At 43.3% G+C, this 26,077-nt stretch overlaps 1 protein-coding gene across 1 annotated transcript in view; it reads right to left on the bottom strand.

Annotated features, from left to right (window-relative positions):
* The window catches only part of LOC132889578 (adhesion G protein-coupled receptor A3), a 493,612-nt gene that overhangs the window by 287,146 nt on the left and 180,389 nt on the right, over positions 1-26,077 (bottom strand). The window contains exon 10 of the mRNA XM_060926228.1: positions 22,495-22,644. Coding sequence (XP_060782211.1) covers positions 22,495-22,644 — 150 coding nt within the window. The remainder of the gene's footprint in view (positions 1-22,494; positions 22,645-26,077) is intronic.

Genomic DNA, 26,077 nt, shown 5'->3' with positions numbered 1-26,077 from the left:
GATCCCACCCTCATCATGGATTTCCACCAACACCCTGAGGCACTTTCTAAGGTGCCTGGAGGCACCCATTGGGGGGGGTACTGTCACAGTCCGGTCCAGTCCATCCATGCCTTAGATTGTGGGACCTCCATGCCGGCTCCAGGACAGGAATTCAGTCCTGCCTTGCTGAAGGCCATTTCCTGAAGCAGCACTCCCACACCTGCTACCACTCCTCTCCCATCAGCCAGGGCTTTTTAAGAACTGTTAGGAGCTACTCCATTTGCCAGACTGTCTCTTGTAGATTTTCCTTGCCTTGCGACAGCTTATTGGTATTGTGTCTTCTTGATTCCCCCTGACTGAATTTTTCCTTGTTTTTTTGTCAAGTTTTTCTGTCCAGTTTTTGTCCCTGTTTTTGCCTGCCTGTTCTTTTGAATTGTGTCCTTTGCTACTTCTGCCTGGATTTCCCTTGTCCCTGTGTTCACCAGTTTTTGTGAAGATTTTTCTGTCCTGTTTTTTTGTCCCTGATCATGTTTTTGACCTCCTGGCCTGTTTTTTGACGACTGATTTTTGCTTGAGCCCTACTGTACCTTTGCCTTTCTGCCATCTACTTCATTAAAGAAGTTTTCTCTTTACACTGCCTGTTTTCTGAGTCTGCTCTTGGGTCCTCACTTCACCTCAGCTCGCCATTCCTGACACATCCACACACATACACGCAAAAAAACCACAAGTTAATCAAAGGAATTTTTATTTTGAACCAGTTCACCATTTTGACAACATGCATCAAGTCAGTGGAAAAACACTAGACGTGACGTCACTGATATCCTTACAAGTGAAAATATTGGAAAATATGTTACTCAGGTGCGGGATGTATTTCATATGAAAAATACAAGTTTTTCAACATGAGAAGAAACTTCATTTCTTCAAGCCAACATGTAATTTTCTTTTTATTACAACCCCGATTCCAAAAAAGTTGGGGCAAAGTACAAATTGTAAATAAAAACGGAATGCAATGATGTGGAAGTTTCAAAATTCCATATTTTATTCAGAATAGAACATAGATGAAATATCAAATGTTTAAACTGAGAAAATGTATCATTTAAAGAGAAAAATTAGGTGATTTTAAATTTCATCTCAAAACACATCTCAAAAAAGTTGGGACAAGGCCATCTTTACCACTGTGAGACATCCCCTTTTCTCTTTACAACAGTCTGTAAACGTCTGGGGACTGAGGAGACAAGTTGCTCAAGTTTAGGGATAGGAATGTTAACCCATTCTTGTCTAATGTAGGATTCTAGTTGCTCAACTGTCTTAGGTCTTTTTTGTTGTATCTTCTGTTTTATGATGCGCCAAATGTTTTCTATGGGTGAAAGATCTGGACTGCAGGCTGGCCAGTTCAGTACCTGGACCCTTCTTCTCTGCTGCCATGATGCTGTAATTGATGCAGTATGTGGTTTGGCATTGTCATGTTGGAAAATGCAAGGTCTTCCCTGAAAGAGACGTCATCTGGATGGGCGCATATGTTGCTCTAGAACCTGGATATACCTTTCAGCATTGATGGTGTCTTTCCAGATGTGTAAGCGGTCCATGCCACACGCACTAATGCAACCCCATATCATCAGAGATGCAGGCTTCTAAACTGAGCGCTGATAACAACTTGGGTCGTCCTTCTCCTCTTTAGTCCGAATGACACGGTGTCCCTGATTTCCCTAAAGAACTTCAAATTTTGATTCGTCTGACCACAGAACAGTTTTCCACTTTGCCACAGTCCATTTTAAATGAGCCTCGGCCCAGAGAAGATGTCTGCGCTTCTGGATCGTGTTTAGATACGGCTTCTTCTTTGAACTATAGAGTTTTAGCTGGCAACGGTGGATGGCACGGTGAATTGTGTTCACAGATAATGTTCTCTGGAAATATTCCTGAGCCCATTTTGTGATTTCCAATACAGAAGCATGCCTGTATGTGATGCAGTGCCATCTAAGGGCCCGAAGATCACGGGCACCCAGTATGGTTTTCCGGCCTTGACCCTTACACACAGAGATTCTTCCAGATTCTCTGAATCTTTTGATGATATTATGCACTGTAGATGATGATATGTTCAAACTCTTTGCAATTTTACACTGTCGAACTCCTTTCTGATATTGCTCCACTATTTGTCGGCGCAGAATTAGGGGGATTGGTGATCCTCTTCCCATCGTTACTTCTGAGAGCTGCTGCCACTCCAAGATGCTCTTTTTATACCCAGTCATGTTAATGACCTATTGCCAATTGACCTAATGAGTTGCAATTTGGTCCTCCAGCTGTTCCTTTTTTGTACCTTTAACTTTTCCAGCCTCTTATTGCCCCTGTCCCAACTTTTTTGAGATGTGTTGCGGTCATAAAATTTCAAATGAGCCAATATTTGGCATGAAATTTCAAAATGTCTCACTTTCGACATTTGATATGCGGTCTATGTTCTATTGTGAATACAATATCAGTTTTTGAGATTTGTAAATTATTACATTCTGTTTTTATTTACAATTTGTACTTTGTCCCAACTTTTTTGGAATCGGGGTTGTATATAGACACATTCACAAAGAAACTACCCAAGTTAATCAAAACAATTTAATTGACATGCTGACTCATGAAGATATAGTAAAATGTTACTCAATGTCCTGGATGAAGTTCGTATGAAAAATATGAGCGGCCTATTTCCCAGTAAAGCACTCATGTCCACATAATGAATATACATTTACCAGGACTAATAGCCATTAATGGGATTTAACCAGCCTATTGCCTATTTCCCACCATATATGAATGATTGGTATCTCTAGGTGGAGTCTCTACACTTCATGCCACATCTGGGTTGATTTTATGATATTTTTTTTCCATGCATACTATTTTTTTTATCAAATTATTCTGTGCATGTATTTATAAGTTAATCCCCATTTCCAACAAACAGAAGAAAGCTCTTGGTTTATTATAGGACAATAACATGTCATTATCTCTATCTGTACCTGTTCAGTGCTCAAAATATATTTGTTTTCATATTTGGATTTAAACCGAAAGTGGATATGGTGTATACAGGAAATTTCACTCTGAAATTAGAAATAAAACATTTTATTTTATACAATAGTATTATTTTATTTGTCCTATAGGAAGGCTCTGGCAAGGTTTCTATTATCCAATGTGACTAATGTGATTGAGGAAGTGAGCTAACTATGTTTCAAAGCAATGATGCTTTTCTAAAATCAAGAAACTGTTATTTTGAGTTGACAATGAAAGACATATCCATATACCTAGTCTGAAGTTTATGATGGTGTATTAAGGCAACTGTAAGACATTTTGGGATCATACGTACATCCTGTACGCTGTCGTCTGCTGGGGCAGTGGCTTGAAGGTGAAGGACACTAACAGACTCAATAAGATCATCAGGAAGGCCGGCCATGTTGTAGGCGTGAAACTGGACTCTCTGACAGTGGTGTTGGAGAAGAGGACACTGTCCAAAATAAAAACAATCTTAAGGCCAATTTATGCTGACAACCCAGTCCTCGCAGATAGCGTCGCAGACAGTGTCTGCGTAGCCCCCCCCCCACCTTTGCAGGCGCTCTGCGCGCACCTCCCAAAAATTGTGACCACCCCAGAAGCCTCACAGACAGCGTCGCAGACAAGAGGGCTCTGATTGTTCCACTCTACATCCGCTGTACACGCACTTCCGCTTCCCTACTTTCCCGGTTTGTTTTGTTTTCACGACCGCCATTTTTAAAAACACGAGCGAAGATGGAGCAGCACGAAGAGCGGTTGATCGAGGAAGTGAGGAAGTACAGACATCTATACGACTCCAGTTCTAGTCATTATAAGTAACCAGAGGATAAACACTCCACTAACCACACCCACCAACTACTCCTAGCGATTTCGCGACTTCGCGCCCCCTTGCGTTGTGGCAGTGAATAACATCGCGCACGCCTATTACTCCCCACTCAACGATAAATTACAACTGTCTGCGAAAAGCTATCTGCGAAAGCCTTGTCGCAAGAGCATGCAGAGGCCTTTAGACTGTCCTTCCCACCCTCTACATGAGGAGCTGATCAGCCACAGGAGCACATTCAGTAAACAGCTGATTCTTCCACGCTGCACAACTGAGAGACACAGGAAATCATTCCTACCTGCTGCAGTCAAGCTGTACAATGCCACTGTATAACTGTGGTACACTGTCTTACCATGTATCCTTAACTCAGGTGCAATACTGTACATGTATATAGGAATCATTGTCTATAAAATCACTTAATTTTGCTTTTACTTAAGTTATTGAACTTATTTAAATGTATTTTATTTTTATTTATTCTTTTTTTAAAGACTATTTTATCTTCTATTTTTAGACATGTTTACTTCTTCTTTGATTCAGGAGCTTGGTTGCAAATTTGAATTTCCGTCCGGGGATTAATAAAGTAATTCTGATTCTGAAATGTCGCTGAAAATCTCTGAGCAGTTTGTTATTTTAAACTGCATGACTGAGGAGAAAAAGTGCATTTCATATAACTCTCAGCTTAGCTATGTCATCGGTGGCTTGATGTTGATCCAACCTTGCAAAGTGAAGCAAGGTTCAGTTTGCAAGGATGTGAATTTTTGGGGGCTTTTTCTCACAAATCTGTGACTTTTGATCTCTGAATTTCTGATTTTTTTCCCCTTGGAAATTTATGACTTTATAATCTCTGACAATATCCAAGTTTTTTTCTCATAAATTTACTCCTATAATTTCAGAGTATTACCCCTCCCTCAGCTCTATATTTTTTTTTACCTAATACACCACCATAGAATTTGTCAAGTTTCTTAAAAAACAAAACAAACAAAAAAAATCACCTATTTTTCATGTCTGTAATCATATTCTTTTAGAACACATTACCTGTTCAATCTAAATAATGTATGAATATTTACACTACCGTTCAAAAGTTTGGGGTCACCCAGACAATTTTGTGTTTTCCATGAAAAGTCACACTTTTATTTCCCACCATAAGTTGTAAAATGAATAGAAAATATAGTCAAGACATTTTTCTGGCCATTTTGAGCATTTAATCGACCCCACAAATGTGATGCTCCAGAAACTCAATCTGCTCAAAGGAAGGTCAGTTTTATAGCTTCTCTAAAGAGCTAAACTGTTTTCAGTTGTGCTAACATGATTGTACAAGAGTTTTCTAATCATCCATTAGCCTTCTGAGGCAATGAGCAAACACATTGTACCATTAGAACACTGGAGTGAGAGTTGCTGGAAATGGGCCTCTATACACCTATGTAGATATTGCACCAAAAAACAGACATTTAGTAGAATTTAGCTAGAATAGTCATTTACTACATTAGCAATGTATAGAGTGTATTTCTGATTAGTTTAAAGTGATCTTCATTGAAAAGAACAGTGCATTTCTTTCAAAAATAAGGAAATTTCAAAGTGACCCCAAACTTTTGAACGGTAGTGTAGTTAAATCCCTAGTATACAAATAGCTATCTATATTTATAACTATATTTACAGCTATCTTTATCTCTTAAACCATCTGCTTTCTGACACACATTTCATGTTAGTAGTTCTCATTATATCACTTAATAAAATAATGATAAGGAGCTGATAATTACATGATTCAGAAGAACGATCTATGGGTGGGGTATGAGAACTTCATGCTGTGAAGAAACACTCAACCCACTCAGCAGCATACCATCTGTCAATTTATTTATCTATGTTCATTTCACATGCCAAAATCTAACAAACGTTACAGCATGTTTAACTCAAAATGCACTAACGAACACAGACACTGAGAGATAGAAGACTACAATAAATGTTGGATTTGATAAACTATTCCAATAAGGCAAATTCAATCACTTCACCTGTCAAGTTTTTTTTTTTTTAACTAGAACTCAGGTGCTATAAATCATCCACCATTAAAAGAATGATCCTTCTGTGATAAATATGATCAACAACTCGCCGAATATTACAAGTAAAACAGAGGCTGCTTATAATCATTACATTACAGGCATTTAGCAGACACTCTTATTCAGAGAGAGACACACAACATACCCAGAGCAGCCTGGGTAGCAGTTGGGACTTAGATGCCTTACTCAAGGGCACTTCAGCCATTGCTGCTGGTCCAGGGAATCAAACCAGCAACCCTTTGATCCCAAAGCTGCTTCTCTAACCATTAGGCCATGGCTTCCAGCCTTAAACAGTACACTTATTTTATACAAATATTGTATGTAATGAATATCAGCCTTCTGAACTCAGCTGCATTGTGTCCAACAAGACTGCTAACAAAATCTACATAACTTGAATTAATTCATGCTTTTTCTTGCCTAAAAAAAAAACCAAAAACCCTCTGGCAGGAGCATAATGAGTGCTGTTTCTGCATTATGAAAGGCTATGAATGGAAATATTTTACTGCCTTTTAATATGAATTGCCTTCTAGAAAATAAGATCTAAATCTACACTCATCTGAAATATACTGCATGCCTATAAAGCACGGATAGCTGTTTATTTTGAGTTTGAGAATGTTTTCATAAAAGATCTCTAGTGAGATGTAGTTCTACGTGCTCCAAACTGACGCATATAAAAACAGAAATGCTCAAGTAGCAAATACCTACTGGTATGTCTGAAAATCAGTTTAATAATTAATGCCACATTGGTATAATTATATACAAACACATTCTTCCACAGAGCACATGAAGCATATGCCAATATGTTGCTCTGATACATGTAATCTATATATAGTACCAGTCAGAAGTTTGTACATCCCTACTCATTCATAGGGTTTTTCTGTATTTTGACTATTTTCTACACTGTAGAACAATGCTGAAGACATCAAAACTATGAAATAACAGATGGAACATATATGGAATTATATGGTAAACAAAAAAGGGTTAAAAAGATGTTGCATATTTTAGATTCTTCAAAGTAGCCGCCATTTACCTTGATGATGCTTTGCACACTATTGGCATTATCTTAACCAGCTTCATGAGGTAGTCACCTGGAATGCTTTTCAGTTAACAGGTGCCTCTTCAAAAGTTAATTAGTGCAATTTCTTGCCTTCTTAATGTGCTTGAGCTCAAACAGTAAGTAATAAATAATAAAAAATACAGTAAATAGCCCTATTCCACAACTCTAGTAATCCATATTATGTCAAGAACCGCTCAACTAAGTAAGAAGAAACAACATGCATCATGACTTTAAGACATTAAGTGCTTTTTATTAATAAAAATAAACAGAAACCACTGAATTAGGTGTGTCCAAACTTTTGACTTGTACATACATATATATATATATATATATATATATATATATATATATATATATATATATATATATATGCGAGAGAGAGAGAGAGCACGAGAGAGAGAGGAATGAATACTTGGAAAAGTAATCATCCCCCTCGGTGTTTTTCCTGTTTTATCGTATTACAAGCTGGAATTAAAATGGAATTCGGGGGGGTTAGCAACATTTGATTTACACAACATGCCTACCACTTTAAAGGTGAAAATTGTTTTATTGTGACACAAACAATAATTAAGATGGAAAAAACAGAAATCTGGAGTGTGCATAGGTATTCACCCCCTTTCATATGAAACCCCTAAATAAGGCAAAACTGCTCCAACTCCTTCAAGTTAGATGGGTTGAGTTGGTGTACAGCAATCTTCAAGTTATGCCACAGTTTCTCAATTGAATTGAGGTCTGGGCTTTGATTAGGCCATTCCAAGACATTTTAATGTTTCCCTTTAAACCACTCCAGTGTAGCTTTAGCAGTGTGTTTAAGGTCATTGTCCTGCTGGAATGTGAGCCTTCATCCCAGTCTCAAACCTCTGGCTGACTCAAACAGGTTTTCCTCCAGAATTGCCCTGTATTTAGTGCCATCCATCTTTCCTTTGGTCCTGACCAGCTTTCCTGTCCCTACAGATGAAAAATATCCCCACAGCATGATGCTGCCACTACCAAGCTTCACTATAGGAATGGTGTTCTGAGGGTGTTGGGTTTGCACCACAAATGGCATTTCCTATGATGGCCAAAAAGATCAATTTTCGTCTCATTTGACCAGAGAATCTTCTTCCATGTGTTTGGGGAGTCTGCCACATGCTGCTGAGCAAACTCCAAATGTGTTTTCTTAAGCAATGACTTTTTTTCTGGCCACTCTTCCATAAAGTCCCACTCTGTGGAGTGTACGGCTTAAAGTGGTCCTATGGACAGATACTCCCATCTCTGCTGTGGATCTCTGCAGCTCCTTCAGTGTTTTCTTTGGTGTTTTTGTTGCATCTCTGATTAATGCCCTCCTTGCCCAGTCTGTGAGTTTTGATGGGTGGCCTTCTCCTGTCAAGTTTGTAGTGGTGCCATATTCTTTCCATTTTGCTATAATGGATTTAATGGTGCTCCCTGGGATATTCAATGTTTGGGATATTTTTATTACCCAACCCTGATCTATACTTCTTTACAACTTTATCTCAGATCTGTTTGGAGTGCCCCGTGGTAGTGTAGCAGAGTCAGGGTTCTTCCAGAAAAGGTTGATTGATGCAGATGTAACCGGGTGTATATGGGGAAATCGCCTGCTGTCTGCTCCACCCCAGCAGAAGGAGTCGTAGGTCTCAGCCCTTTGGAGGCAGGCTGGCTGGCTAGGAGAGGAAGCCACTTGAACAATGCACTATAAGAGTGCCAGCTAAAGCACCGGTAAAGCAGAGGCCATTCCTTGAGGTTGGTTGTTCGGCCTGCTAGCTCGGAACAGATGGGAGACGCAGTGTTTCACTGGGGTTAAGCCTCAACTGCGAACATGGGAAAGAATGGTAGCAGAGCGTCTGCGTCGTGGAACTGTTGGGCTGGTTTTGCTGTGGTGTACACATGGCTGGCATTAGGCCAGAATTATATTGGTAAGGTGGTTTTTCTTATTTTAATTTATTTAGTATGTATTTTAATTTATTTAGTATGTATGATGAAAAAGGATAATCATACTATGTTTTGTTAGTTTATTGAGTGAGTGATTTATTGTATGTTGTGTTCTTTCTAGCTACAGTACTACACCAATTAACAATGGGCAGATAATTGCCGCTTTTCCCCTGTGGTAATTTTAGTATTGTAAGGTCACACCTCCAAGGACCAAATTATTGTTTTTTTTCTTATTTCTTTTTTTTATTTTGTATTGAGAGCCCAGCCTTACTCACTACCCCGTACAGAGCCCAGAGGCCCAGTCTTGATTTGGAGTCTCACACTTATGTATTTTGGTTTGGCCATATAGTGTGTGTAGTGCATACAGGTTGTTGTGTTGCCCTTCTTGAGGGGTGTGTAGCCATTTGCCAGTTGCTGTGCTTCCTTTTTGATGTATGCAATTTACTAGTTGCTGTGTTGCCTCTCTTATGAAGTTTTTTTGCATGAAGATGTGTTGTGTCATTGGCTAAGGCCGACCTGGGTATGTTTCGGGAGACTTTGTATTGCTGGTCCTCAATATTTTAATTATATGTTTGTACACAATAAAGAAATCATTTGTATTTTTGATAAAATCAGCCTCAGTCCCTCTTTAGTGAACTCTGCGGCAGGGAGGTAGAAGGAGGAGGTAACACTCATCTTGTTACACAGACATCATGTGACAGATCATGTGACACTTTGATTGCACACAGGTGGATCTTAATCAACTAATTATGTGACTGTGGCAGCAGGGGGCGTGGCCAAGCAGCAGTCTGTGAATGGAGGGTGGGGTCGGGGAAGGTAAGTGGCTAAGTCATTACACCTGGTGTCAATTAATGTGTGTGTGTTTGTTTGTTTGTTGCAGGGATGGAGTATAAAAGGAGGGGGAGAGCAGAGAAAAATCTCTCCCCTGACCAGAACACGTGTGTGTTGCGTGTGTGACTGTGTGAGTGAGAAAAGCTGAAGAGCTAATGAAAACAGCAAAATAAAGTGTCTGTGTGAACACTAACTCTCACCTGCCATGCTTCTGTGCCCCACCCACATCAGGGATTACTACAGTGGTGCTAAAACCCGGAACACAGAAGAGAACCACCCCATGGAGTCCTCCCCGTTCGAAGAGCTCATCCTTGCCGTCGCTATCACCCAGCAGAACCAGCATCAAGCGCTGATCACCCTCTGGAAGGAGCAGCAGCAGTGCTTCGAAGCCTTGATTCTAGCCCAGCAGGAAGATTGCCAAGCGTTCCGGCACCTGCTCACGCCTGCCGGGCTGTTGGCCACCGCTGCCGCCACCCTCATGAAGATAGACGATCCGGAAGCGTTCCTCGCTCTCTTTGAGCAAGTAGCCGAGGCGTGGGGGTAGCCGCAGGAGCAGCGCGCTTCCTCCCGCTCCTGACTGGCGAGGCGCAGCTCGCAGCACAGCAGCTCCTTGCTGACAGCCGGCTGGTCTATGCAGGCCTAAAGAAAGCCATCCTGCAGCGGCTCGGTCACTCCCCGGAGCAACATCGTCAGCGCTTCTGGATGCTGACACTGGAGGAGGTCGGCCTGCCGTTTGCATTCGGCCAGCAACTCCAGGACGCCTGCCGGCGGTGGCTGAGGGCGGAAGACCGCGGACGCCGAGGAGATCATCGATCTGGTGGCACTGGAGCAGTTTATCTCTCAACTTCTGGAAGGAACGGCGGAATGGGTCCAGTGTCACCGCCCGGCGTCACTGGAACGAGCCATCGAGCTGGCAGAGGACCATCTGGAGGCGGCTCTGACGGCAGGCAGACGAGGCATCTCCCCTTGCTTCTCTTCCCTCTCTCTCTCTCTCTCCCTCTCTCCCTCCTGTATCTTGTCCCTCTCTCCACCCCGTTCCCCTGCCACTAAGGCAGCGGCTGGCTCCTCCCCAGCCAGCCCGTCACACCCGTGGTGTCCTCCCATCTCCCTCTTCTGTGTCTGTGTTGTCTCCCCCTCAGGTGATTGACACCCATAACACCAGTGCAGAGGGAAAGCCTGAGCTGGTGTGCTGGCGCGGCGGGGAATCGGAGCGTCTCCAGAGTCAGAGGTCCGCAAGGGAGGTGGGTGCTGTAATCCGGATCCCCGACGCGCCAGAAACCGCCCCTGATCGGGCCGGAACGTATCGCATACCGGTGAGTATTCAAGGGGATACATATCACGATTTGGTGGATTCCGGTTGTAATCAGACCTCAATTCACCAACACCTGGTGCAAGGTGAGGCATTGTGGGGAGCACAAGCGGTGAAAGTGTTGTGTGTGCACGGGGATGTTCACCATTACCCACTAGTGTTTGTCCATATTCTATTCTGGGGCCAAACACATAGAATAAAGGCGGTGGTTAGTCCTCGTCTTACCCACTCATTGATTTTGGGTACTGATTGGCCGGGATTTAAAGAATTAATGGAGTATTTAACACGTAGTGGGTCCTGCCCTAGTAGGTCACGGGAAGATCCCGGTGTGGCATTGGCTGGAGAAGCTGTCACAGAGCCGTCTACATCGATACCGTGTCAGAGTGAGGAGCAGCCCGCTCCTCCTCCCTCTCTCGGGGAGTCCCTTGGGGATTTCCCGTTACAGCAGTCGCAGGACGAGACTCTGCGGCATGCGTTTGACCAAGTGAGAGTAATCGATGGTCAAACTCTTCAGCCGAGCGCGGCACCGACCTTCCCCTATTTTGCCATTATTAAAGATAGATTGTACCGAGTGACACAGGACACTCAAACTAAGGAACAAGTAACCCAGTTGTTAATCCCAAAGAGCCGTAGGGAACTCGTATTCCATGTGGCTCACTTTAATCCCATGGCTGGACACTTGGGGCAAGACAAAACACTAGCCCAAATAATGGCCCGGTTCTATTGGCCAGGGATTCGTGGGGATGTCCGTCAGTGGTGTGCGGCATGCCGTGAATGCCAATTAGTCAATCCTGTGGCCACTCCAAAAGCGCCGTTGCGCCCTCTTCCTCTAATCGAGACCCTGTTTGAGCGAATTGCGATGGATCTCGTCGGGCCATTAGATCGGTTAGCACGGTGATATCGCTTTATTTTAGTTCTAGTGGACTATGCAACGTGATATCTGGAAGCAGTGCCTCTCCGCAATATCTCAGTACGCAGTATTGCAGAGGCACTCTTCCGCTTTATCTCCCGATTCCGAAAGAAATCCTGACAGACCAAGGCACCTCGTTTATGTCACGCACATTGCGCAAGCTGTATGGGTTACTGGGGATTAAGTCTATCCGCACCAGTGTCTATCACCCACAAACGGATGGATTAGTAGAGCAATTTAACCAGACACTCAAAAACATAATCTGGAAATTCGTAAGTGAAGACACGCGTAATTGGGATAAGTGGCTCGAGCCCCTGTTATTCACAGTACGAGAGGTCCCACAAGCCTCCATAGGGTTTTCTCCCTTTGAATTATTATATGGGCATAAGCTGCGTGGCATTCTGGATGTGCTGCGGGAAAATTGGGAGGAGGAACCTTCACCGAGTAAAAATGAAATCCAGTACGTTCTTGACCTGCGCGCAAAACTCCACACTCTCACTCACCTAACCCAGGAGAATTTACGGCAGGCACAAGAACGTCAAAGCCGGCTGTATGACCGGGGCACGCGCTTTAGAGAGTTCACGCTGGGAGACAAAGTACTCGTATCATTGCTCACGTCGAGTTCTAAATTAGTCGCCAAGTGGCAAGGGCCCTTCAAGGTCACACGGCGAGTCAGGGACGTCGACTATGAGGTGAAGCGAAAGGATGGGGTGGGGCACTGCAAGTCTACCACCTCAACCTTTTAAAGTGCTGGAATGAGGGGGTCCCCGTGGCATTGGCGTCGGTAGTCCCAGAGAAGGTGGAGCTGGGGCCGGAGATAAAAAAAGATAACATCTCGGACCACTCCAGTCCCTTGTGGAGACCACCTCTCGCCGACCCAACTCACAGAGGTAGCCAAGTTGCAGAAGGAATTTTCCGACGTGTTCTTGCCCCTTCCGGGTCGTACCCACCTCATAGAACACCACATCGAAACACCCCCGGGGGTGGTAGTGCATAGCCGCCCTTACTGCTTGCCCGAACACAAGAAAAAGGTGGTTTGGGACGAACTCAAGGCCATGCTCGAAATGGGCATAATCGAGGAGTCCCACAGTGACTGGAGCAGCCCAGTGGTCCTGATTCCCAAGACCGATGGGTCGGTCTGGTTCTGCGTGGACTATAGAAAGGTCAATGCGGTGTCTAAATTTGATGCGTACCCAATGCCTCGCATTGATGAGTTGCTTGATCGGTTAGGCGCTGCTCGCTTTTATTCGACACTGGATCTAACCAAGGGATATTGGCAGATCCCCTTGACTCCTCTATCCCAAGAGAAAATGGCCTTTTCCACACCGTTTGGTTTACACCAATTTGTCACGCTCTCTTTTGGGTTGTTTGGGGCGCCCGCTATGTTCCAGCAGCTTATGGACAGGGTCCTCCGCCCTCATGCTGCCTACGCAGCTGCCTATCTAGATGACATAATAATCTACAGTCATGATTGGCCGCAGCACTTGGAACACCTGAGGGCTGTTCTAAAGTCACTGAGGCGAGCGGGCCTCACAGCTAACCCAAAAAAGAATGCAATTGGGTGGGTGGAAGTACGGTATCTGGGGTTCCACTTGGGTCATGGGCAGGTGCGTCCCCAAATTAACAAGACTGCAGCGATTGCGGCCTGCCCGAGGCCCAAGACCAAAAAGGAGGTGAGGCGGTTCTTGGGGCTGGCTGGCTCTTATCGTAGGGTTCTACCTAACTATTTGGATGTCACCAGCCCGCTAACCGACCTCACTAAAATGGGGGCTCCAGATCTGGTCTAGTGGATGGAGCAGTGCCAACAGGCCTTCTCTGAGGTAAAAGCTGCACTGTGTGGGGGGCCACTTTTACACTCCCCTGACTTCTCTCTCCCCTTTATTTTGCAGACTGATGCATCGGACAGGGGGCTGGGGGCCGTTTTGTCCCAGGAGGTGGAGGGTGGGGAACGCCCAGTGCTGTACATCAACCGAAAGCTGATCCTCACCCTCCGATACTACCTGCTGGGGTGCCCTTTCGCTCTCTGTTTGGACCATGCGCCCCTCCAGTGGCTCCACCGCATGAAGGATGCCAATGCGCGGATCACCCATTGGTATCTCACTCTCCAGCCATTTAAGTTCGAGGTGATCCACAGGCCAGGGGCACAGATGGTGGTGGCGGACTTCCTGTCCCATCGGGGGGGGAGTCAGCTTCAGGCCGGACGGCTGCCTGGCCTGAGTCGGGCGGTGGGGGTATGTAGCAGCAGGGGCGTGGCCAAGCAGCAGTCTGTGAATGGAGGGCGGGGTCGGGGAAGGTAAGTGGCTAAGTCATTACACCTGGTGTCAATTAATGTGTGTGTGTTTGTTTGTTTGTTGCAGGGATGGAGTATAAAAGGAGGGGGAGAGCAGAGAAGAATCTCTCCCCTGACCAGAACACATGTGTGTTGCATGTATGACTGTGTGAGTGAGAAAAGCTGAAAAGCTAATGAAAACAGCAAAATAAAGTGTCTGTTTGAACACTAACTCTCGCCTGCTGTGCTTCTGTGCCCCACCCACATCAGGGATTACTACAGTGACTTGTGAAGTGAATTGGTTGGACCAGCTCTTATTCAAGGATTCAAGGAGCTTTATTGTCATACCAGCTCACATTCACATGTTTATGGTACGAAATTAGGACTCAGGTCCCGAGAGCAGTAAATGGACTATAAAATATAAAAATATAAAGTATGAAGTAAAACTAACAGAAAATAAAATAAAATAATATAAAACTAAACATTTAAATAAGCTAAACAAACTTAAATAAGAAGCCGGTTTTAACATATAACAGCCTAAGTATGCATGTGCAAATGTGTGCAAGTATGAAGTAATCCAAAAAGTAGTCCTTAGTATTGCACTTGTGGGTCCTTACTATTGCACTTGTGAGTCCTTAATATTGCAATCGCACTTATAGGATAAAGTGTTTGTAGTGCACGGGAGTGAGGGGTGGGGAGGGGGGGTCAAGGGTGTGTGTGTGTGTGTGTGTGTGTATATGGATATAGGGGGGTGGGGAACTACAGGACATGGCTGGAGTTCAGCAGTCTGACAGCTTTGGGGAAGAAGCTGTTCCAGAGCCTGGTGGTCTTGCTCCGGATGCTCCTCAGCCGCCTGCCTGAGGGGAGGGGTTGGAAGAGTCCATGTGCTGGATGGGTGGAGTCCTTCATGATGCGGAGGGCCCTCCCCCTGCATCGTGCTGTGTAGAGGTCTGAGGTGGTGGGGAGGCAGCCCCCCATGGTCCTCTGTGCAGCCTTTACCACCCTCTGCAGAACCTTCCTCTCAGCAGCAGTGCATCTGCCGTGCCACACAGTAATGCAGGTGCAGAGGACGCTCTCCACCATGCAGTGGTAGAAACTCCTCAGGACTGAGCTCCCAAGCCCAGCTTGCCGCAGCTTCCTGAGGAAGTAGAGACGCTGGTGGGCCTTCCTAACCAGACGGGAAGTGTTGGTGTTCCAGGTAAGGTCCTTGGTTAGGTGCACACCAAGGTACCTGTAGCTGGAGACCACTTCCACAGCTACTCCTCCGATGTACAGGGGAGGGATGGGGCGCCTGTCCTTTCTGAAGTCCACCACCATCTCTTTGGTCTTCGTCACATTGATGCAGAGGTTGTTTTCTCTGCACCACTGCACCAGGTGTTCCACCTCCTCTCTGTATCCCAACTCATCGTTGTTGTTGATGCATCCCACCACTGCTGTGTCGTCTGCAAACTTCACTATGTGACAGCTGGGATGCCTCGCCCAGCAGTCGTACATCAGCAGAGTGAACAGGAGGGGGCTCAGCACACAGCCCTGGGGGGAGCCAGTGCTGAGGGTGATGGAGGAGGAGGTGAAGTTGTGGATCCTGACAGTCTGAGGTCTATTGGTCAGGAAGTCCAGGACCCAGTTCCCAAGTGTGTGACTCAGACCAAGGGTGGAGAGTTTCTGTACCAGGGTCTGTGGGACGATGGTATTAAAAGCAGAGGAGAAGTCCAGGAAGAGCAAGCAGACATAGGAGTTTCTGCTCTCCAGGTGGGTGAGGGCTGTGTGGACCACTGATGAGATGGCGTCATCCGTAGAGCGGTTTTTCCTATAGGCGTACTGGTGGTTTTTCCTATAGGTGTACTGGTACACAGTGACGTCGATAGAGTCTCTGATATGTACCATGACCAGCCTCTCAAAGCACTTCATGACTACCGGGGTCAGAGCTATGGGTCGGTAGTCATTCAGGCCTGTCACTGTGGAACACTTTGGAATGGAGACAATAGTGGCAGTCTTTAGGCAAGTGGGGACGGATGCCAGTGACAGTGAGGTGTTGAAGATGTCTGTCAGCACCTCAGACAATTGGTGTGCGCAGTCCCTCAGTACACGCCCTGGGATGTTGTCTGGGCCAGCAGCTTTGGGGGGGTTGATACCTTTGAGGGTCTTCCTCACATCCTGCTGTGGACACACAGAGGGGCGTGTCACCAGGTAGTGGTGTAAGTCTAGTGCGGGGGGGGGTCAGGATCCTCGAAGCAAGCGTAGAACCTGTTGAGTTTGTCCGGCAGGGAGGGGTCCCTTGGGCATTGTGCATCTCTGATGCTATAGTCCTTGATGCACTTTATGCCCATCCACATGCTCTGGGGGTCGTTGGAGGTGAGGTGCCCCTGTATTTTATGAGCATATGTGGCTTTGGCCCTGTTGATGCCTGCCGTCAGTTCTTTTCTCGCCACTCTCAGTGCTGATGCCTCACCTGCCCTAAACGCAGCATCCCTAGCTTTCAGGAGAGCTCTCACCTCAGCATTCAGCCAGGGTTTCTGGTTGGGAAAGCAGGTTACTGTCCTGGTGGTGGCGACATCATCAGCACACTTGGAGATAAAGCCGAGGACGGAGGAGGTGTATTCCTCCAGGTCCACCTCTCCCTCATATGTAGCTGCTTCTCTGAAGACCTGCCAGTCTGTGCACTGGAAGCAGTCCTGAAGCACAGAGGCTGCATCACTAGGCCACACAGTGACAGTCTTCTTTGTTGGCCTGATCCGTCTCAGCAAGGGGCAATAAACTGGCGCCAGCAGGATGGAGATGTGGTCGGAGAGGCCAAGGTGGGGGCGAGGAAGAGCTCTATATGCATCGCGGATGTTGGTGTACACACAGTCCAGAATGTTGTTTCCCCGTGTGGGTACGGTGACATGCTGATAAAACCTGGGCAAAGTGTCCGTCAGTTTCACGTGATTAAAGTCCCCTGCAACCACATAAAACGCCTCCGGATGCCTAGTCTGCGGCGAGCTAATAGTTTCATATAGCTCCTGTAGTGCTTCATTAGCATTAGCACCCGGTGGGATGTAAACAATGGTGACGAACACCGCGGTGAACTCCCGAGGCAGATAGTGCGGCCGACATTTCACTGTCATAAGTTCTATCGCCTCAGAGCAGTAGGCTTTTATCAGTCCACAATTTGTACACCAACCTTCATTCACATACACACACAGAGCCCTCCTCCTCATAACTTCCCCGACCGGTGGTCGCGATCCGCCCGGAAGAGCTGCAGGCCGTCAATCTGGAACGCTGAGTCCGACATGTTGTGATTTAGCCAGGTTTCCGTGAGGCAAAGGATAGCACAGTTCCTCATCTCTGTGGAAACACTCAGCCTCAGACGTAACAAGTCCACCTTGTTGTCCAGGGAGTGGACGTTGGCCAGGAAGAGAGTTGGAATTGGTGGTCTGCTAGCTTTCAGCTGGGCAAGCGCGCCTGCCCGTTTTCCTCGCTTTTGTTTTTGGGCACATCGTTTCCTCTTGCCGGCTGCTCCCGTACTCTGCTGCGCCACTCCGTTGTCCTCAGGAGCCCCTGTCTTCCAAGTGAGGATTTCAGCTTCGGTGAGATCGTAGTAACCGAACTATCTCTGATGAGCATAAGTCCGGTTGGGCTGTACTTCACACGCTGACTTAGCTCTAAACTAGCGCTAAAAACGGCCTCTGAGTAGCTAAAAAAGGGCTTAGTCCCGGGAGCTCGAGAAGCCGCTGCTCTACTGTGCGCCACCATCTTTTGAGGGGTTTCATGTGAAAGGGGGTGAATACCGATGCATACTCCAGATTTCTGTTTTTTCATCTTAATTATTGTTTGTGTCACAAAAAAAAATCACCTTCAAAGTGATAGGCATGTTGTGTAAATCAAATGGTGATCACCCCCCAAAAATCCATTTTAATTCCAGCTTGTAATGCGACAAAATGGGATAAACACCAAGGGGGATGAATACTTTTGCAAGACACTGTACATGGTTGAAGTGGTTGAAGATTATCCCCTTAAGCTGTAGTAGCACTGTGAAAGGTAAGAACTTTATCTTGTGTGCCTCAAGTAAACCTCCATAAAGCTAGCCAACTAAGTTTCTGAAGTCATTCAGACAGCCACAACCCTATGGTTTCTTCCAGGAAAGCCAAAGCCTAACCAGACTTCCCCTCTTTAGAATCCTACCATTTGCTTCTTTTGAAATGCTAAAAACACCACAAGCATACGTTTGCAATATAAGTAACTCTAAAGACTATACACAAAATTTAATAAGATGTCATATGTCTGTAAATTGCACGTTAGCTATAGATTTCTGAACCAGACGCTACAGGAGCTCCCAGGGTACATGCTTTCGTATTGAAACCAAGGTGGTTATTTCTTCTTTTCATAAAACAAAATGTAATTTTGGCTTTTTAAGGAAATTCAAATTACTGAACCATACCCGTGTCAGAAGAATTTAACATGATTTCATTACAGAACTAATGTTTTAAAATATTATAACTTAATTGAGTGAGCAAGCTCAAGTTTCATTGCACTGAAGTGAACAACAAATTAGAAGGCTTTTAACAATCTGCTTAATGAAGCCACTGAACATACACACTACAAAGCATTAAAACAGTAGAGTCTTTGATAAGAGAGCCAATTTTCAAGGAATGAACACGTTCACATGCAGCTTTGTTAAAAATCTAGTTTCAGTGAGGCTTTAATGTTGTATAACTGACAAAAGTAGTCCATAGACAAACAGTATTAAAACATGTTTCCCTGAATAGTTATTTTGCCCTGGTCACAGAATGGTCTTGTACTAATACATTTTATAACAAGTGTTGCCAGGCAAAACAAACCTCACCCGACAGCACTTATTTTATACCTATATGTTGATAATGGTAATATATCTCAATCATCAGTTGTCAGGTTATAGTTCTATGAAAATCCATGACCTTGAGTTTGACCTTTCAAAGTCATTCAAGGTCAAAGGTCATGGCAGCAAGTGAAAGCCCATATGGGACTTCTTATCTGCTGATAATGGTAAACACCTGGCTATCATGAACCATTTTAAAGTTATAGCCCTTTGAAAACCCAGGACCCTCAGTTTGACCTTTCAAAGTCACTCAAGGTCAAAAGATCATGGCGCCAAATGAAAGGCGATATGGAAGTTCCTATATGGTCATAATAGCAAACATCTGTCTATCGGCAACCGTTTTTGAGTTATAATGGGAAATGTTATTTTGACCAAAAGGTTGACCTTTCCGGTGACCTTGACCTTCACCTTGACCCGATTACCCCCAAAATTTAATCAGGTAATCTACGGACCATTGCTCACCTACCCTGAAAATTTGAAGTCAATCGGTGCAACTGTCGAGACGTTAGATTGTTAACAGACACACAAACAAACAGCACTGATTACAATACCTCGCCCCACTTACTCCGTCACAGGCGAAGTAATAAAGAATATCTGTGTGAACAAAAGGTTCATAAGATGGCAACAACTATACTACATGTATAGAGAACAGATGCTAAAGAAAAAAACTATGCTGCATCTAAGAGGTATGATCAAAAACTTCTGAGACTGTTCCTGCTGCGAAGGAACGTGGCACAACACGGTCATGTGGGTGGAGCAGGAGCACGAACTTTTGTGAGCCATGTAACATCGCACCATCAACATCAGGACCTCTGTTACACATGTTTTTGTGACAATGTGCACGTACGCATTTGCAGTGGCGAACTGTTACTATTAGAACTGGGACTTCAGCCAAAACTTAGCCAGACACACCAAAAAAGCAACAGGGCAAAGGATTTTGCAAGGGATTAGCGGCAGGCTGCCAGGTAGCACCACTGTGTGTAGTTGTCAATGTTGATTTTAAAAGTAACTAAGTAAATTACATAGGGAAATGAATACTTAAGACTGAGTGAAAAATACTGGGGCAAGCTAGCATGCATGGAAGAAGAGTCTGGAGACAAAAATCTTAGTTTCTCGGTTGTTAGCCTGTGCTACTTGCTCTCGATAGCACTAGCTTGACTGCTTTATTAGCATTCACTAACACTACTGATGAACGCTACACCGGCTGGAAGGTTATTTCACTGCCGTGCTAACGGTGCTGACTCATGGTTAAGCTCACGTTGGCCTGGGGCGATACATTTTTGGTCCCTCCCACTCTAAATCAAAATCTGATTTGGTTAATTCGTCTGCCACTCCCTACATAAACGTACACTGCCATGACCTTCTGTCCCAGCAATGAAGTCCTAACCAATGAGTGAGCCAGCTCTGAACCCTTCTCTGCCTAGAGATAACAAACCAAAAATCTCATTGGATAACTCTATTTTAATGTTTTTATGACAGTAACCCTTTCATTTCTGAAGCAAATGTGATCGAAAATGAGGCCAAATTAGAATAAAATAATTATAATGAAACTATGAAAGAATGAAAGCAATTAAAAGAATGAAAGAAAAATACAACATTTGAAATGCTGATATGTTTGGGCCTTCTCTGAAGGCCTAGAAGGCCCAAAGGGTTCCCCTCTGTGCATTTGCAATTTTACTTTGTGATTTTACCTCGTATACAGCTCAGACCAACTGAGATTCAACTACATCTACTGTAGTTTTAGAAATATTTGGACAAATTAACGTGCAAAACTGGCTATGCCTAATTGCCCAAAGTTTAATACAGTGAATGGAATATGTAATAAGCTGGACCTCCCATTTCCCTGTTTTCGCCTTATTATTTCTTACTTTTTGCTCAGCCATCCCAGAAATACATACAAATGAAAGAGAGAAATGAGAAAACAGATGCAAACAGCTTATTACATCACTCTTTAAGACAAAGAAACTAAAGAAAAAAACACTCTTGCACTGGTCTATGTGTACTGCTGTAATTCTGACTACAACAGTGGAAATAACCGTTATTATCTCTAAAGCAGGCGGCACGGTGGTGTAGTGGTTACCGGTAGCACTGTCGCCTCACAGCAAGAAGGTCCTGGGTTTGAGCCCAGTGGCCGATGAGAGCCTTTCTGTGTGGCGTTTGCATGTTTTCCCCGTGTCTGTGTGGTTTTCCTCTGGGTGCTCTGGTTTCCCCCACAGTCCAAAGACATGCAGGTTAGATTAATTGGTGGCTCTAAATTGACCGTAGGTGTGAATGGTTGTTTGTCTCTATGTGTCAGCCCTGCGATGGCCTGGCAACTTGTCAAGGATGTACCTCACCCATAGTCAGCTGGGATAGGCTCCAGCTTGCCTGCACAGGATAAGCAGCTACAGATAATGGATGGATGGATCTCTAAAGCACTGACTTTGTGTTTTCCCAACTAAACAGGCAAGAAATACAGAAATGTGTACATATTTATAATTATGTTTTTAAATGATTATTTACTTCAGATCATTATATTGGAATGCAGATTAAAATACATTTTTTCTGCTTTGTCATCAGCAAATAAAAATTGAAATGTTAACCAATAAGGTAACTTCTCTACAAAGTTGATTATTCCATGCCAAATATTTTGCATGTTCATGGGAATCTCATACAAGGTGTAGCTGTGAATGAACATTTACAGGAAGGAGATAGTCCAAGGAATACACAAACCTAAAAGAAAAAATAATCCAGAAAGGAATGGAATAAAGAGAAAGGAGCAACAAGTGCAAACATCAATGTGGCTTTTCGCTGCAGGAGAAACTTGAGAGATTTAAAAAGCCTGACAACAGATGTTTCTACTCACTAGCTTGTAATTTTGCTAAATAGCCTCTGGTGCGATTTGTTATCAGCCGAAACTCTAACATTATAATGTACACGACATAATTAGCTGTACAGTTATACTCAGGCCAGGCATATTTGCTTTCCTCCAGTCAGTTATATAACGTGTGAATGCTGTTTGCTTGGAAAGAGCTTACAAAAGCACCTTTGTGGGTGCATGTTTTTGATCCAACTGTGCAGAGGCATACAAGGTTATAGCTATAAATTTAATTAGTGTAAGCAGTGCAGATTTCTGGATCTGAAATCAGGTGTGTAACTGCCTGCATGAATCAAAAAGCACTGCTGGTCTCTTGTTACACTTTTTTTCATGCGATTGTACTGTGTGCATGTTTATCGTTTTTAAGGCGAGGCTTTGGGGAGCGGTTTGGTGGAATGCCTGGGACTTTAAGTCTGGAGAAAGTTTGCAAAGACCATTAAAACAGTGGCTTTAAGCCTGGGTCTTAGAAAAGTAGAAATAGTTCCATTCCCCCCCCCCATTGTACTGTATACTTAACCTTTCAGCAATTGAACTGAATCTAAATAAGCTAAAATGGTGAAATGGTCCAGATGAATCACGGTAAATGGAATCGATTGTCTAAAGCAGGCTTGGGAAAATCCTTACTTCTCGGACGCGATCCACAAGACGTGTGATTCTCTCAACAAGATGTGTGACAAAGATGACATCCATCATGTCTCCAAACATTGCTGCACTGCTGGTGATGGTGGAGAGCTGTTGGGCCAGGAGCAGAGCATTGGAGGTGTTCACTGGTATCTGTGTATGTGGAATAGAGACAGAGAAAACACTTAATCTCTCAATTGTACCTACCGGTAATTAGAAAAGGATAATTTCTATACATGTAAGATCACTCGAATTAGTTCATACTGTTCATTTGTTCATTATCATTTATACAAGTAGACAAATTGACTCATTTTCGAGGGACATCTAAAGTTCTAATGCCTGCGAATACTAACGCATCTCTTCTCATTTATCACCAGTTCATAATGTGACAAAGTAACTCTTTTGAGAGCTTTGAACTAAAATTAAGCATTTTTGTGATAACACAAAAAACAGTGTGGAAAAGGGCCATTATTCTATCCACATCCACTGGATATGAGCAATCACACGCTCTGATTGGCTACTCTACTACTAGGCTATCAGCTCATATCCTGTGAGTAGAGAAAAACAAAATGGCGGAGCGTGTTGCTGAACCAACAGAAGACGAAATAAAAACTGTACTCGAAAACAAAACCCCAATAATTACAAAAAAGCAACAAAATATGGAATGAAAGTATGATGGTAAGAATGTATCTTTTTTCTTTTTTAATTTTTCAAGAATTATTATTATTATAGCATTTTTCACAAATTGCTACTGTCATTTCGTCAGTTTGTTTACATTCTAAGCGGAAATTATTTTGTCGGTCATTTTATATAAAATTTGTATTGACTGAATTTGCAAAAAATAAAAATGCTCCATTTCTCAAAATCCAGTGAATGTGAATATAATAAAACAATTATTCCACTCCATCTGGTCGTACATGGCTTATAGCCAACTCGGTGCTATCTACCTCGTTGGCTATCAGCTCATGTATGATTTGATTTCGTGGAATAACTTAATTTTACTGATCCTACATTAGTAAGTAAATCATTCATGTTGAAGGTAGGTTATCTGTGTGGACAGTTTTAGTGCGCTAACAGCATTGTTAAATCTAACAATTTAAATTAAACTACATGGGCAGTCCCGTAGAGTGCATACCTTGGTCAAGCCACATATTATCCACATCAAAATCAAATCGGTTGAACCTCGGATAATACTAAAGCTGTACACCAAATTTCATCAAAATCCGTTCACTACTTTTTGAGTTACGCTGGGAACAGGCAAAAAAATCCTGGCTCCACATACATGTCCAGATCTGCATCTAAATCTAATAAATTGTTCGTTGGCCCATGGCCCACCTTTCCTCAAAATTTCATCAAAATCTGTTCACTACTTTTTGAGTTACATTGGGAACAGGCAAACAAACAAACAAGAGTTGAATATATAACCTCCTCCAATAAACCTGGCAGAGATAATAACATATAATGCCATTTTCCAGGCCCTGTCAATGATTATAAATGATCTTGATAAAGATGTTTATTAGACACATAGAAAACACTTGCTGCAAATCTAAGCTTTGGTAACAGGGTATTTATTTAAAGCAACATTATGTAAAAATTGGTATTTTTGTGCTCCTGGGCTCCCCCTACAGTTGCAAAGTGTAATTCACTTTTACGTCACTGTCATAATACAAATCGCGCTTTGACCTCCCTTCATGGGCAGCTGCACACGTGCGTTTTTTTTTACAAGCTGAAAGATGCAGAACCGGCAAAGACAATGTCAGAAGCCAAAGAACCATGTCGACTGACATACAAGTGCATAGTTTTATTTATTGTAGCATCAGAGATTAGCACTAGCATAAAACAAAGAACAAAAAAGATAAGGTTTTAGTTTTTCTCTAATTTTGTGCTTGCATTTCCATGTCATTTACATTGTTAAGTGTTTAGATGTGGAGTATGTGTGTAATCGAATAAAATGTTGTTGGCAACATAATATATTGCATATAATATACAATGGGCAGTGTAATGAGATAGGGTTGCAAGCTTTCAAGGCTTATTTGGTATGAGACTGACAAAGACTGACCACACTTTTTGGTGTGAAATTAATTTATTTATTTGCATGCTAGTCTGAGACGGGACTGAGTTGACGGGACTTTAATCATCCAGAAAAACTATAAATCTCCGTGAGACAGGGATAACACCGATAAGGTTACAGTCTACAATGCAATCATTCATAAATAACATTGGTACAAATGTACACTTTACAGTCAGATTGTCATTTTTTTCCTGTTAGCCATGAGACCGATTACTACTTATGTCTTGAAGTAAACATGCATGCTCCCCCCCGCACATCAGTTAAAGTTATTTTAGTATTGCATGCAACTTGGAATAGTAGCATGCTAAGCTAATATAAGCAGAACTATACTAATACTGGGGAATGCTAACAGACAAAGAACAACCAGTAAACTAAATCAACCTTACTAAACTTGGATGCCCCGACACAAAGTGATGCAAACTTGGGTGGCAAGCTCACCAACAAAGCTAGACAGCCATTCTCGTGGTGTCGTAAATTGTGATGCAGTTCTCACAAGAGGTCTCCAGGATGCGCCAAACCAGGTGTAGACTTGGAATGGAAGACAAGCCATTTTACATTTTTTCCTATTACAAGTCAATCTACCATCAAAATGATTTTGAAGCGGATACTTTAAGGTAAAATTCCTCCATAATGTTGCTTTAATTAGTGACATGGAGCAAAAAGACCCATTCAAAATGCAACTATATTGTCTATGTATAGAATGAAATCTGCTTGTTCAACTGCCAATTAGACAGGCTACATGACCTGAAACATACACCAGTGTAGCTATTTATAATATGTAATGAGAGGCAGGATGCAAGTGTGTAAACAAGTATATGCTTTGCTGGGACCAATACAAAAACCATAATCCAAGTTCATAGTGAGGGTCAAAACACAGGCTGGTAAACAGGGATAATCCATAATTAGAAACGAGGAATGAGAACTAGGGTCAAAACCAGGAAGTGAAAAAAAAAGAAAATCCAGAATGAGAGAATAATTAGTTACATAGAAAAAAGAAGGCTTAATGATCATGATGCATGGCAAGGCTTTGCGATGATACACTGACACAACAGGGTATGAATAGACAAACTAATTAAAACTAAACACAGAGCAGGTGAACACAACTAGGAAACATGCCCATGACAGGATATGGGTGAAGATAAGACTAGAAAAGAGACCAAAACAAACAGTATGGCATTTGTTGAAGAGAGAAACCACGACACAATCAGAATGCATTGCAGAAGGAAATAACATGGGATAAGCGTAGTGTCAGTAAAACTACCGACTCTTTCAGAGTGTGCAGCACGCTTTCTGGGCAGGTTGTCTTTGAAAAGGAGAGATGAAAATTAAATTTTTTTTTTTTTTAAACTTTCAATTGTTTTGTGGTTAATATCTCATTAATATCTCATTTGGAGACATCATCCATGCTACCCTGGTGGCTTCATGCACTCCTTGCACTTTAGTTCTATTAATAATAATAATAATAATAATAATAATCTCATCTCATCTCATTATCTCTAGCCGCTTTATCCTTCT

Source organism: Neoarius graeffei, chromosome 7 (genome assembly GCF_027579695.1).
Source record: "Neoarius graeffei isolate fNeoGra1 chromosome 7, fNeoGra1.pri, whole genome shotgun sequence".
Taxonomy (NCBI): Eukaryota; Metazoa; Chordata; class Actinopteri; order Siluriformes; family Ariidae; genus Neoarius; species Neoarius graeffei.
This window is presented reverse-complemented; position numbering and strand designations above follow the sequence as displayed.